General features: G+C 38.2%; 1 protein-coding gene across 14 annotated transcripts in view; it reads right to left on the bottom strand.

The window, feature by feature from the left end:
- The window catches only part of LOC106081822 (protein lap4), a 704386-nt gene that overhangs the window by 444835 nt on the left and 245021 nt on the right, over positions 1 to 14530 (bottom strand). For all 14 annotated transcript variants that reach the window (XM_059364098.1, XM_059364099.1, XM_059364100.1 and 11 more), the window contains one exon: positions 91 to 314. In XM_059364098.1, coding sequence (XP_059220081.1) covers positions 91 to 314 — 224 coding nt within the window. The remainder of the gene's footprint in view (positions 1 to 90; positions 315 to 14530) is intronic.

The raw sequence follows: 14530 nt of genomic DNA, 5'->3' as shown, positions 1-14530 counted from the left end.
TCTTCAGCCTGATATAGCTCCGATCTCCCTAATTAACTTCTTGAGCCCCATTCTTATTCGATTTTTTTTTTTACTTAAAATTTTACTCACCTCCTCGGACAAGGGTTCCAAATTATCTCCACTATCACTGATGCGATTCTTGGTGGCCAATAACTTTTTGGCCTTATCACGCAACTCCTTGGGATGTGGTGTATTTTGGCGTATAAATGGTGTATCCTTTTCATGTGTGGGTACATCAGCATTGAATTTCACCGAATGAGTGCGAGATGGTTCACGCTCTTCCCAACCCTCAGAATCAGACTCCATGTCACGTGCTGTAAACCATGAATGAAAGTGGCAGCATTGTAGGTAGCACAAAACAACGATGAATCGAAGAAAATCATTATGATGTCGGGGAGGGAGAATCAAAAAAAGGAAAAAGAGAATTAAATAAAAATTATTACCATTGAAGGTGAATGAGATATATGTGCGTATGTATGTATATCGCAAGTAAGTATGTATACGTAAACAAAAGGTGGTGGTAATAGCAATATAACGCAAAACTGATTACAATTTTCTTAACTTTGTTATTTTAACTTTTTGTCTATTTAAAATAAAAGCATTGGCAAATTATATACACATAACTAAGTTGGTGGCATGCAAGGTATTTATTATAGGTAAAAGTACTTGCATATGTTCTACACATTATGTGCATGTGTTTGTTGTTCTAAAGATATAAGGCAAATAAGTATTGGTTGCCCAAAAAGTAATTGCGGATTTTTCATATAGTCGGCGTTGACAAATTTTTTCACAGCTTATGACTCTGTAATTCCATTCTTTCTTCTGTCGGTTATCAGCTGTTACTTTTAGCTTTAGAACTTTAGAAAAAAAGTGTAAAAAAAGTATATTTGATTAAAGTTCATTCTAAGTTTTATTAAAAATGCATTTACTTTCATTTAAAAAATCCGCAATTACTTTTTGGGCAACCCAATATTTATTATAGGTAAATGTACTTGCATATGTTCTACACATTATGTGCATGTGTTTGTGCTAATGATATAAGGCAAGTAAGTAGTATATGTGCATATGTCGAATATACATTTATAAGGTTGATGTTATTACAGCTACTATGCAATATGTGCTAAGAGGTACATGAGTGTAAAATCGAATAGGTGCAATAGGCGACCATTAAGTGTGTCGTTCATTCGTGTCCAATTTTTGTAACAAGTGATTCTCTTAAATCAATAGCATTGTAGTATTTTGCCTTTATAGGTTAGAAATTAATTATGCTTCATTTTATATTGGATTGCCCAAAAAGTAATTGCGGATTTTTCATATAGTCGGCGTTGACAATTTTTTTCACAGCTTGTGACTCTGTAATTGCATTCTTTCTTCTGTCAGTTATCAGCTGTTACTTTTAGCTTGTTTTAGAAAAAAAGTGTAAAAAAAGTATGTTTGATTAAAGTTTATTCTAAGCTCTATTAAAAATGCATTTACTTTATTTTAAAAATTCCGGAATTACTTTTTGGGCAACCCAATAACATACTTGTAAGGGCTTACAATTGATCAAATAAGGATATAGACATCATTTTTAAATGCAAGGCATAATGTTTTGACAAATAAAACAAATTTTAACGAAATTTTCTAAGAAAAAATTTTCTAAAATTTTAACGAAATTTTCCTTAAAAATAAAATGTGTACGAAAATTTCTATAAAAATAGCCAATATGTGCGCCGAAGTCATGAAGCAAGTCTATCGGACAAAGGATGTACTTCAATGAGTTGCCCATGTTCAAATGTTTTCAACTATAATGAAAGACCCTCACTCATGTTGTTTACGAATAGTTTTTTGTATTGTGGGGTTTAATTTGAAAACAACGAAATAACATTTATATCAAAACAATACTGTGATTCAATCAAAAATACGCTTTAAGTATATATGTACATAGAAATAAATAAGTAGATATAAGTAAATGTGTCTATAAGTACAAAAAATTGACTCATGAAAATAGGTCAATTAAAGTTTATTATATGCAAAATTGGCAATCAACATTAGCAAGGGCAAGAGGAAATTTTCCAGATTGTTTGTGAAAAGAGGTAGATGTCGTTGATTTGTCAGCAGGATCTTGGTAGTTTCTCCCAAAGGAAAGATAACTTAAGTTAGGCTATCACTAGAAAAAGGCTTCCAAAAATGCTACTAGAAAAAGGCAACTATGCCTTTGAAGGAAACTATCCCTCCCAAAAGGCTCCTAAAAACAACCTATCCCTAGAGAAAGGCAACTAGAACCAGCATATCGCAAAAAAGGGATGCTAAAACAATCCTGTACTCAGGAATGGGGTACACTCATAGAAATGAAAAGGTACTGAAACTGACCTTTCCCAAAGGAAAATGTACTGAAACTACCTTTTCTTAAAATAAGGGGTACTGAAACTTCCCTTTCTTAAAGGAACGGGTACTGAAACTACCCTTTCCTAAAGTAAGGGATTCTAAAACTACCCTCTCCTCAAGGCAGGAGTACTAAAACAACCCTTTCCTAAAGGAAGAGGCACTAAAACTAACCTCTACCCTTTCCTAAAGGAAGGGGTACTAAAACTATCTTTTTCATAGGGAAAGTGTACTAAAATAGCAATTTTCGTAGAAACAGGCTAATTAAACTACCATTTCTGTAGGGAGAAGTTACAAAAACAACTTTTTTTAGGAAAGGGGTACCAAAAATAAGTTTCCCTTAGGGAAAGGGTAGTAAAAATATCTTTTGCTTAGGGAAAGGGTACCAAAAATATCTTTTCCTTAGGGAAATGGTAATAAAAATACATTTTCCTTGGGGAAAGGCTACTAAAGATACCTTCTCCCCAGGGAAGGAGTACTAAAGCAAACTTTTTCTAAAGGAGAAAGTACTAAAACGAACCTTTGCTAAAGAAAAAGTTTCTGAAACTACCTATCCCTAAGGGAAAGGCGCTAAAATTACCCTTCCCTAAGAGATACGGTTCTAAAACTACCCTTCCCTAAGGGAAAGGACACTAAAACTACACTTCCCTAAGGGAAAGGGGGTTAAGAATACACTTTCCGAACGGAAAGGGAATTAAAACTACGCTTTCCTAAGGAAAGAGGTACTAAAACTATTCTTTCCTAGAAAAAGGCTACTAAACTACGCTTTCCTGACAGAAAGGGCACTTTTTTCCTAAGAAAAAAGTACTAAAACTACCATTTTTTAAAGGAAGGAATCCTAAAACTACCCTTACCTATAAGATGGGGTACTAAAACTTCCCTTTCCTAACATTTCCTTAGAGAAAGAGTACTAAAACTACCTTTTCCTTAAGGAAAGGGTGCTTAATGTAATTTTTCCACGGGAAAGATACTAAAAGTACATCTTCCCTAGGGAAGGGATACTATAAATACTATTTTCTTAGGGAAAGGGCGCTATAACTAAAATATCTGTAAGGAAAGGGTTCAAAAACTTCCTTTACCTTAAGTGAGGGGTAACAAAAATATCTTTCCCTTAAGGAATGGGTACTAAAAATTTCTTTTTCTTAGGTACTAAAACAAGAGAACACCAAAGGAAAGGGCACAAAAAATATCCTTAGTCAGTAAAACGATCCTTTCCTAAGGGAAAAGGAACTAAGACTACCCTTTCCTAAAGGAAGGAGTACTAAAACCACCATTTCCTAAATTATGGGCTACTTCGATTTCCTAAAGGAAGGAGTACTAAAAACTACCCTTTCCGCAAAGATGGGGTACTAAAGTTTACCTTTCCTAAGGGATGGATGCATACTAAGACTAACATTTCCTTAGGGAAAGGGTACTAAAAAGTATCTTTCCCATCAGGGAAAGATACTAATACTAACTTGTCCTAAGGGAAGGGGTACTAAAACTACCTTTTCCTTGGAGAAAGTGTACTCAAATTGCCATTTTCTTAGGGATGGGGTACTAAAACTACAATTTCTGTAGGGAAGGGTTACCAAAACTAACCTTTCCTAAAGCAAGGAGTATTAAAACAGTTCTCTCTTGAAGGAAGGGTTACTAAAACTACACGTTCCTAAGTGAAAGGTTACTAAGACTACCACTTCCTAAGAGAAATGTTAATAAAGATACTTAAGAGAAAGGGAACTTTAACTATCCTCTCCCCAAGGGAAATGACACTCTTACTATCCTTTTACCAAAGGGAAAGGATACTCTTACTATCCTTTCCTAAGGGAGGGAGTACTAAAACCACGCTTTCCTAAGCGACAGTGTTCTAAACGAAACCTGCCAGAGGGAAATGATATTAACACCAACCCTTCTTTACGGAAAGGGTACTAAAACACGCTTCGCTAAGGGAGAGGGTACTTAAACTACCCTCCTCTCGTAAGGGAAGGCCTACTAAAACTTCTTTTCCTCAGGGAAGTAATACATAAACTACACTTTCTTGAATGAAGTGGTACTAAAACCATTCCTTCCTAGGGGGCTTCCTAAGGGAAGGGATAATAAAGCTATGCAAAAAACAGTCTCAGATAGCCTATTTTTGAAATATGATTAGTATTTTTATACCCCCCACCATAGGATGGGGGTATACTAATTTCATCATTCTGTTTGTAACACCTCAAAGTATGCGTCTAAGACCCCATAAAGTATACATATTCTTAATCGTCGTGACATTCTAAGTCGAAATAGCTTCCGTCCGTCCATCCGTATGTCGAAAGCACGCTAATTTTGAAGGAGTAAAGCTAGGCGCGTGAAGTTTTGCACAAATACTTCCTTTTAGTGTAGGACGGTTGGGATTGTAAATGGGCCAAATCGGTCCATGTTTTGATATAGCTGCCATATGAACAGATCTTGGGTCTTGACTTCTTGAGCCTCTAGAGGGCGCAATTCTCGTCCGATTTGACTGAAATTTTGCACGTAGTGTTTTGATATCACTTCGAACAACTGTGCGATGTATGGTCCTAATCGGTCCATAACCTGATATAGCTGCCATATAAACCGATCTGGGATCTTGACTTCTTGGGCCTCTAGAGGGCGCAATTCTCGTCCGATTTGACTGAAATTTTGCACGTAGTGTTTTGATATCACTTCGAACAACTGTGCGATGTATGGTCCTAATCGGTCCATAACCTGATATAGCTGCCATATAAACCGATCTTGGGTCTTGACTTCTTGAGCCTCTAGAGGGCGCAATTCTCGTCCGATTTAGCACAAATTTTGTACAACGGCTTCTCCCATGGCCTTCAACATACGTGTGCAAAATGGTCTCAATCGGACTATAACTTGATATAGCTCCCATATAAACCGATCTCCCGATTTTGCTTCTTGAGAGTTACATCGGACTATAACTTGATATAGCTGCTCCTTCGTCCTTATTCATTATTTTTTGTTTGCCTAAAAATAAATACTGCGCAAAGAACTCGATAGATGCGAACCTTGGTGGAGGGTATATAAGATTCGGCCCGGCCGAATCTTAATATAAAAGAATTTTTTTTAAGTCCGAGATTAGCGTATCAACACCGTAATTGTGTTAACATTGGGCAAGGCTAATTCTCAATTGACCCTCATGTTTGCTGCGGCGAACCAATTTGTAATCGAGCCAAAAGAAGAAATAGCTTCATATAGAAGAAAAATCCGTAGCATTTATGCAAATCTATAGCCAAGAATATAAATAACAATTTTATAGCTAACTTGTGTACGGCTAACGATAAAACAAAACAAAATCACAACAGTCAGGAAAACCAGTTAGTTTGAATCAAAAGAAAATTAAGCCTAAATATGACGTAGTTTTTTATGCTAATAGCCAAAAACTATATGCTTTTGGTAAAAACAAAATTAATTTTTTTATTTTTACCGCTGCGTCATAACTTTATTAATACTCTGGGTATGAGTTATACGAGGTCACTTCATATTCATCTCCCATCTTTGTCTTATGAAAAAGTTATTGTTTGGCATATATATTTTTTTTTTATTAGATATGTATATTATCCAATTAAAAGGCTTGAAGCCGTTTTCTCGAATACTTGTCTAGCACAGGCTTTTGTTTTACACAAACGCCCTCTGCTGCTAGAGGTATGCGACAATGGTTGGGCGGCTTGCATGCCTTCTATGCAATCATCTTTCATTACTGAACTATGATGACGGTTAACTCACCGCTGCCATCATCAGCACCTTCACCGCCCCTGTCGGGTCTTTATTACATTGTTTTTGAAATTTTAAGAGGCTTGCTTTGCGGTTTAACTTTGTTGACTTTATAGCTAAAACCCCCTATTATGGCGGGCGTCTGGCCCCAAAGTGACAGTGACTGTTAATGAATTAAATTAATTGAACTTCACATACAATGTGGCGATAGTTTGACATTTGCTATTACAAAGAGGTCAATAGCAAACAATTTCCATTGGTTTTTCATTATTAAAAGGGCAGTGGTTTGTAAAGGGGAAAACTTAAAAAAATTAATAATCAAAAAAATGCCAGTGCAAGATTTGTTAATAAAAAAGAAAATATTTTTTATTTCTGATGAAGTTTCTTATACGCTTTAATGAGTCAACCACATTGATTGGGACTGCTTTCGATTGGTGTTAATTATTGCCAACAATGAATAAATTTTAACAAAAATTTATAAAATTCTGCTAAATACCTCAGCGCATATCTAGGGTTAATTTATAATTGCCATACAAGTATTTACCGCATCAGAGTTATGACCATAACCAATTTGTAAAGAGAAAATTTAAAAATAGCACGTCTTTTTTAAAATCAACGGAAAATTAATGGAATTCCTTGTCATTTGGGTTATAGAGAAAAAAAATTAAGATAAATAACAAAAATATAAAAAAAACAAAAATTACAAAAAAAAAAACATAAAAAATATAAAAAAAAAACATAAAACAACAAAAAAATATTAAAATAATAAAAAAATAAAAAAATAAACTAAAAAAAATTAAATAAATAAAACAAGTAAGAGCGTGCTAAGTTCGGGCGGACCATCCACCATGGATCGCTTTTGTCGAATTCTTTGCGCGGTAGCTCTTTTTAGGCAAACAAAGAATATTCAATGAGAACTGTTATGCTATTGGAGATATACTAAGTAATAGGCCGATTCGGACCATAAGTGAACTGAATGTTGAAGACCATAGTAGTAGTCATAGGGTAATATTTCAGTCCATTCGCCTTGAATGGGATCAAGAAGCATAATCGGTAGATCGGTTTATATGGGAGCTGTGTCAGGCTATAGATAGATTAAAACCCTATTGAACGTCTATGTTGAAGGTCATGGAAGAAACCATTGTACAAAATTTCAGCAAAATCGAATAAGAATTGTGATCTCTAGAGGCTTAAAAAGTCAAGATCCAAGATCGGTTTATATGACAGTTATATCAGGTTCTCGACCGATTTGAACCAAACATTGGAGAGTTCATGGAAGTCATAACAAACAACTTAATGCACAATTTCAGGCAAATCGTATAAGAATTGAGCCCTCTAGTAGCTCAAGAAGTCAAGATCCAAGATCGGTTTATATGGTAGCTATATCAGGTTATGAACCGATTTGGACCATACTAAGCAAAGTATTTGGAAGTCATAACAAAACACTTCGTGCAAAATTTCAGCCAAATCGAATGAAAATTGCACCCTTTCGTGGCTCAAGAAGTCAAGATCCAAAATCGGTTTATAAGGAAGCTATATCAGTTTATGAACCGATTTGAACCATACAAAGGACAGTTGTTCAAAGTCATAACAAATCACTTCATGCACAATTTCAGGCAAATCGCATAAGAATCGAGCCCTCGATCCACGATCGGTTTATATGGTAGCTATATCAGATTTTGCACCGATTTGGACCTTACTTGGCATAGTTTCAAAATTTCAGCCAAATCGGATGAGAATTGCGCCCTCTAGTGGGTCAAGAAGTCAAGATCCAAGATCGGTTTATATGGTAGCTATATCAGGTTATGCACCGATTTGGACCTTACTTGGCATAGTTTCAAAATTTCAGCCAAATCGGATGAGAATTGCGCCCTCTAGTGGCTCAAGAAGTCAAGATCCCAGATTGGTTTATATGGCAGCTACATCAGGTTATGAACCGATTTGAACCATACTTAACAAAGTAGTTGAAAGTCATAACAAAACACTTCGTGCAAAATTTCATCCAAATCGGATGAAAATTGCGACCTCCAGTGGTTTAAGAAGTCAAGATCCACGATCGGTTTATATGGTAGCTATTGTATATCAGGTTATGTACAGATTTGCCAAATCGGATGAAAATTGAGCCCTCTAGAGGCTCAAGAAGTCAAGACCCAAGATCGGTTTATATGCCAGCTATATCAGGTTATTAACCGATTTAAACCTTACTGAGCACAGTTGTTGGAAGCCATAGCGAAACACGTCGTGCAAAATTTCATTCCAATCGGATAAGAATTGCGCCCTCTAGAGGCTCAAGAAGTCAAGACCCAAGATCGGTTTATATGGCAGCTATATCAGGTTATCATCCGATTTGTACCATACTTAGCAAAGTTATTGGATATCATAACAAAACACGTCGTGCAAAATTTCATTCCAATCGGATAAGAATTGCGCCCTCTCGTGGCTCAAGAAGTCAAGATCCAAGATCGGTTCATATGGCAGCTATATCAGGTTATCATCCGATTTGTACCATACTTAGTACAGTTATTGGATATCATAACAAAACACGTCGTGCAAAATTTCATTCTAATCGGATAAGAATTGCGCCATCTAGAGGCTCAAGAAGTCAAGACCCCATATCGGTTTATATGGCAGCTATATCAGGTCCGTCAGACGGACGGACGGACGGACAAGGCTAGATCGACATAAAGTGTCATAATGATCAAGAATATGTTTACATTATGGGCCCTCCCCCTTAGTCTATTTTTCAAAAGCGCCAGATCTTGTTCAAAAACGCCAGATCTTGGAGATGGGGGCACCGATTTAATCAAAATTTTGTATGTCACCTCAGGTACCTCAAAAAGACGAAATTGGTATAAAATGTTGGGGCCAAATAACCTGGGGGGACGCCCCATCCCAAAACCCACCCGAATGGGCAAGTTTACCGATTGGTACAATATAGGTATCAAATGAAAGGAGTTGAAGAGTAGAGTACGAACTTGGTTTAAAAATTTCAATCTAAGTGTTTGGGGGGTCTCCCCACCCCTAAAAAACCCCCAACAGGACTCTTTTACCGCTTAAGGCAATATAGTATTAAATGAATCAAATGAAAGGTATTCAAAAGTAGAGAACAAATCTGACACAAAAATGTAATCCTTGGTATCTGAGGGGCCTTCCCACGCCCCAAAAGCACCCAGCAGGACATATTTATCAATCGGGGTAATATGGATATCAAATGGAAGGCATTTAAAAGTAGAGTAAGAATCTGGTATATAAATTTATTCCATAGTGTTTTCGGCGCCTCCCCAGTCCCCAAAACCCCTCAACAGGACATATTTACCGATGAAATGTGTTTGGAAGTTGAGTACACATCTGTTATAGGAATTTGGACCAATGTGTCTACGAGGCCAACCTAACCATAAGAACCCCCCCAAAACGGGCATGAATGTCCAACGTCACAAAATGAGTGTATACACATTTGGCAGAGTCCGGGACCGGTCCACCCACTAAATACCCTTAAATAGGACTTGTAGTTCGATAGAGATAATATGGGAATTAAAAGAAAGGTCAATGACATATACACCGACTACCGCAATATGTAGTTCATATGTGGTTTTTGGGAGTAGAGCATGAATCTGACTCCACTTTCGGGCAAAGGGTTTGGCAACTCCAATCCACTACCAAAACCAAGAAAATGAAATAGATCTAACATACAAAATTTAATCGGTGGCCCCTCCCTTACCCTATTTTTAAAATAGTCAGATCTCGGAGGTACGTGGGGCGATTTAAGCGAAATTAGGTGTGTTCATAATAACTTTAAAACAGAAATTTGGTGTCTTTATTTAGGGTGGTGCATCTAAGGGTATCTGAATTGAATTATAAATCACTAATGACAATATGAGGCTCAAATGAAAGATATTTCAGTCTAGAGCGCGAATCTGATATGTGAGGGTCCACGTCACCCCCAAAAATACCCCCATACCGAATATATTTACCGACTATAGCCCACATTGGGGCGAAATATCTGAAAGGCCGTACCAATACCCCAAAACAGAACATATTTCCTGACCGTGCCAGTATAGGGTGCAGATATAATAAGAGAGTGAAAGAAGGCGCAGCGGAGCGGGCCCTGCCCAGCTAGCACAACATAAATTTCGTTGAAGGCAATAATTTTATTCTACATACGAAACTTTTGTCAAACCAGCAAAAGTTGAAGCTTCTAGAAACCGTACAACGATGATCTAGAGACCGGTTGTGCGGTCCAAACCAGTCTATCAGGTTATAGACTGATTTTGACCGTTCTAGGCACAGTTGTTGGAAGTCATAATAGAACACTGCATGCAAAATTTCAGCCAAATCGGACAAAAATTGCGACTTGTAAGGGTTCAAGAAGTCAAATCGGGAGATCGGTTTATATGGGAGCTATATCAGGTTATAGACCGTTTCGAACCATACTTGGCACAGTTGTTGGAAGTCATAACAAAACACTACATGCAAAATTTCGATCAAATCGGATAAAAATTGCGGCTTGTAAGGGCTCAAGAAGTCAAATCGGGAGATCGGTTTATATGGGACCTATATCAGGTTATAGACCGATGTGGATCGTAATTGTCACAGTTGTTGGAAGTCATAACAAAACACTACATGCAAAATTTCGATCAAATCGGATAAAAATTGCGGCTTGTAAGGGCTCAAGAAGTCAAATCGGGAGATCGGTTTATATGGGAGCTATATCAGGTTATAGATCGATTTGGACCGTGCTTTACACAGTTATTGAAAGACATAATAGAACACTACATGCTAAATTTCAGCCATATCGGACAAAAATTGCGGCTTGTAAGGACTCACGAAGTCAAATCGGGAGATCGGTTTACATGGGAGCTATATCAAGTTGTAGACCGATGTGGAAAGTACTTGTCACAGTTGTTGGAAGTCATAACAGAACACTGCGTGCAAAATTTCAGTCATATCGGACAAAAATTGCGGCTCCCAGGTGCTCAAGAAGTCAAATCGGGAGATCGGTTTACATGGGAGCTATATCCGGTTATAAACCGATTTAGAGCGTACTTGGAACAGTTGTTGGGTGTCATAACAGAACACCACATGCAAAATTTCAGCGAAATCGGATAAAAATTGCGGTTCTTAGGGTCGGTTTATAAGGGAGCTATATCCAAATCTGATCCGATATAGCTCATTTGCAATCCCCAAAGACCTACACCGATTTGAAGTATCTGTGCAAAATTTCAAGCGGCTAACTTTACGCGTTCGACGATATTAGTATACCTCCATCCTATGGTGGTGGGTATAAAAATAAATAAAAAACAAGGAATACATTTTCATTAAGGGTTTCTCTTAAGACAAATGCGAATTTGGCCTAGAACATTCCACTAAGGAACAGGGGACAAACTTCCCAGGCATTCGGATACAATTTAAGACGCAATGATAAGGGGCCTCCTTTTTACAGCCCAGTCGGAAGAGCGTTATGCAGTGCAACATCTCTTTGGGGAGAAGTTTTTACATGTTTTTGCAGAAATGGTTTGATAGGAACTAAATTCGATTCGGACCCTATTGAAACCCACTGTTGAAAATTTCAGCAGAATCTGCCAATAATTATGGCTGTAATGAGTACAAAATCCTGATACGACAGATCGATCTATATGGCAGCGATATCCAAATACAGTCCGATATGGACGATAGCCGTTTTGGATATCGCCACACTATAGACTTTTTGAACATGTGGGGGGTCCAGTTCCTGTTCGATTTTTTTTTACAGGCCACTAAATAAATATTTTTATTTTTGTTTCTTCCTTTTCTACCCTAAAATAGGGTCACTTAAGACTTAGTAGTCATAATAAAGTGAATCATAAAACATTTGTCTAAATATTATTTGTTTCGTGCTATAAACACTTCTAAACCCCCCTAAGAAGTTGTGTGTACATATTTTCAAATGAAAAAATTGCTAGAAATTTTTTAAACAAATACAACAAGAGAGGGCCAGCCAGCCAGCCAGACTGAGAGACAGACATGTTCGCATGTCTGTCTATCATACACTCATGTGTACTGACATACATATAAACATTTCAAACATTTGTACAATTCTGCTCAAACAAAAGTACGAAAGAAAAAAATCAACAAAATAGTAGCGGCAAGCCGAATGTCGAATGTCTCACAATGTGATTGATGTTCTGTGGTAAACAAATTCACTTTTCTTGTCTATTGCACCTTTTGACTTTTTGATGCGATGATTGGGTAGATTCTTATATCCACCCGTATGCCACCTGTTGGCAAAAGGCTAAAAGTATTAGGGTGTCGCCATATGGCATGAAAATACTCTACATGGCATAAAGCACTACACTGTATTTAGCAAGGAAAATTTCATAGAAATTTTGACTTCGGAGAATATCTATGAGCTCCAAACAGGCTGGAACTTTGAGCTCTGACTTGGTTGGCGTCCATCGTTATCACGCGAACCTTAGCTGAAAGCTACCGGGCGCATCCACAGGTTGCGGATAGTAAAAAGCTCTGTGTTTATGCGGAGTAGCTGCAAATGGAGTCCGGGCAGTCAGTGAGGAGTCAACTGGCACTGGTTCTTTATTAAATATTGAGTGCCAATGATACTCGTGATGACAAGGCGAGTTATTGGCGCCTTCAAATAACCAATGGCCAACATCAGCGTCTGTTGCGAGGTTGGAGGCGGCTGGAGATGAGCGTCGGATCTTGCGACTACGAGGGATACATGTGCTATCCCACAAAACTCAAGCAGTTGGGGAGCTGGGCCTTTAACCCGCCCCCGTAAAATTATATGAAACAAAGGAATAGTAAAAAAAACGGACCCATACGTTGACGACCCACGCAAATGAAAAAAGAACCATGATTTGCGGATCTGCACCTGGAAAATCCACATTCTCTATAGAGAAGTATACGTGCTGGCGGATGTATTGGGGAGTACAAGGCAGATATTACCGCCTTACAGGAAGTGCGATGGACTGGGAATGGCGTCACAACAACACCAAACGGTTACTAACGATATATACTATAGCTGCCATAATACGATGCATGAATTTGGCTGTGAATTTGTGGTTCTTCAGAGACTGAAGCACCTTGTCTCAAGCTTTACTCTGGTGGATGAGAGGCTAGATTTTAATGCGAAGATAGGGAAAGAAGACATATTTGGTCCAACACTCGGAAAGTTTAGACTACACGAGATGACGTCCGATAATGGGTTGAGGCTAATAGATTTCGCCGCAGCACCAGATTTCAGCATAAAAATATTCACAAAGCCGCATGGCTGTCACCCAATCAAAAAACGAGGAACCAAATTGATCACGATGTGATAGATGGAAGGCATTCATCAAGATGTTAGATGTACGAATATAGACTGGGATAATTACAGCAAAGTTTCGCACCCTTTTGAACATGGCAAAGAAAGTACGATCTGACACTGAATGGAAGCTGGACATTGGAAAGCTGCAAACACAACAGATGACAACGGCATACTCCACTCGACTGATCCAACGGCTTGAAGTAAGCACTCCGTGTTCCGATGATATAATGGCGAAGTGGCAAACTATTGCCCAGTCCATGGGAAATGCCGCGAAATCCGTACTTGGGTATCGGAAGCCTACCCCAAGAAACCCATGGTACGACCAAGAGTGTCGAGATGCTATTGAAGCCAAGTAAGCGGCATACAGAGCAATCCTGCAATCAGTAGGAACCGGGAGAAAAGGAGATTGAAGAAACGTCTATTCCGCAAAAAGAAAAAGGAAATGGAAAGGTGTGAGTGTGAGCGAGTTGAGATGTACAGGAGTCAGAATGAAGTCCAAAAATTTTACCAAAGAATTAAACATTAAACCGATGGCACATCCTCCTGCTGAGACAAAGAAGGAAATCTGGTAACAGACACAGATAGCATGCTGAAGATAGGTAAAGAACATTTTACCCAACTGCTAGTGTCCGACGAAGGCGGCGAAGAGGATACCACAGAAAAAATCCCTGATAATGGCATGGAATGTTTAACTCCTAGTCAGAATGAGGTCCAAGTAGCAGTGAACTGACTGAAGTACAACAAGGCAGCAGGAGCCGACGGGTTAACCGCTGAACTATTCAAGACCGGAGGCGACACGCTGACAAGGGATATGCATCATCATTGTCTGCGCAATCTGCCTAGAAGAACACATACCCGATGATTGGAACCTCAACATACTATGTCCCGTACACAAGAAAGGAGACAAGACGGAATGTGCCAACTACAGAAGAATAAGTCTCCTCCCCATCACATATAAGATACTCTCAAGCGTACTGTGTGAAAAATTAAAACCTAAAGTCAATGAGATAGTTGGGCTCTATCAGTGTGGCTGTAGACCTAATAAATCCACCATAGACCAAATATTTACACTGCACCAAATCCTGGAAAAGATCCGAGGAAGACAAATCAACACCTACTTTGTCTTTGTTGACTACAAAGCCGCTTTTCACA

Source organism: Stomoxys calcitrans, chromosome 2 (assembly GCF_963082655.1).
Source record: "Stomoxys calcitrans chromosome 2, idStoCalc2.1, whole genome shotgun sequence".
Lineage (NCBI taxonomy): Eukaryota > Metazoa > Arthropoda > Insecta > Diptera > Muscidae > Stomoxys > Stomoxys calcitrans.
The sequence above is the reverse complement of the archived record's forward strand: the minus strand, read 5'-3'. Positions and strand labels throughout refer to the sequence as shown.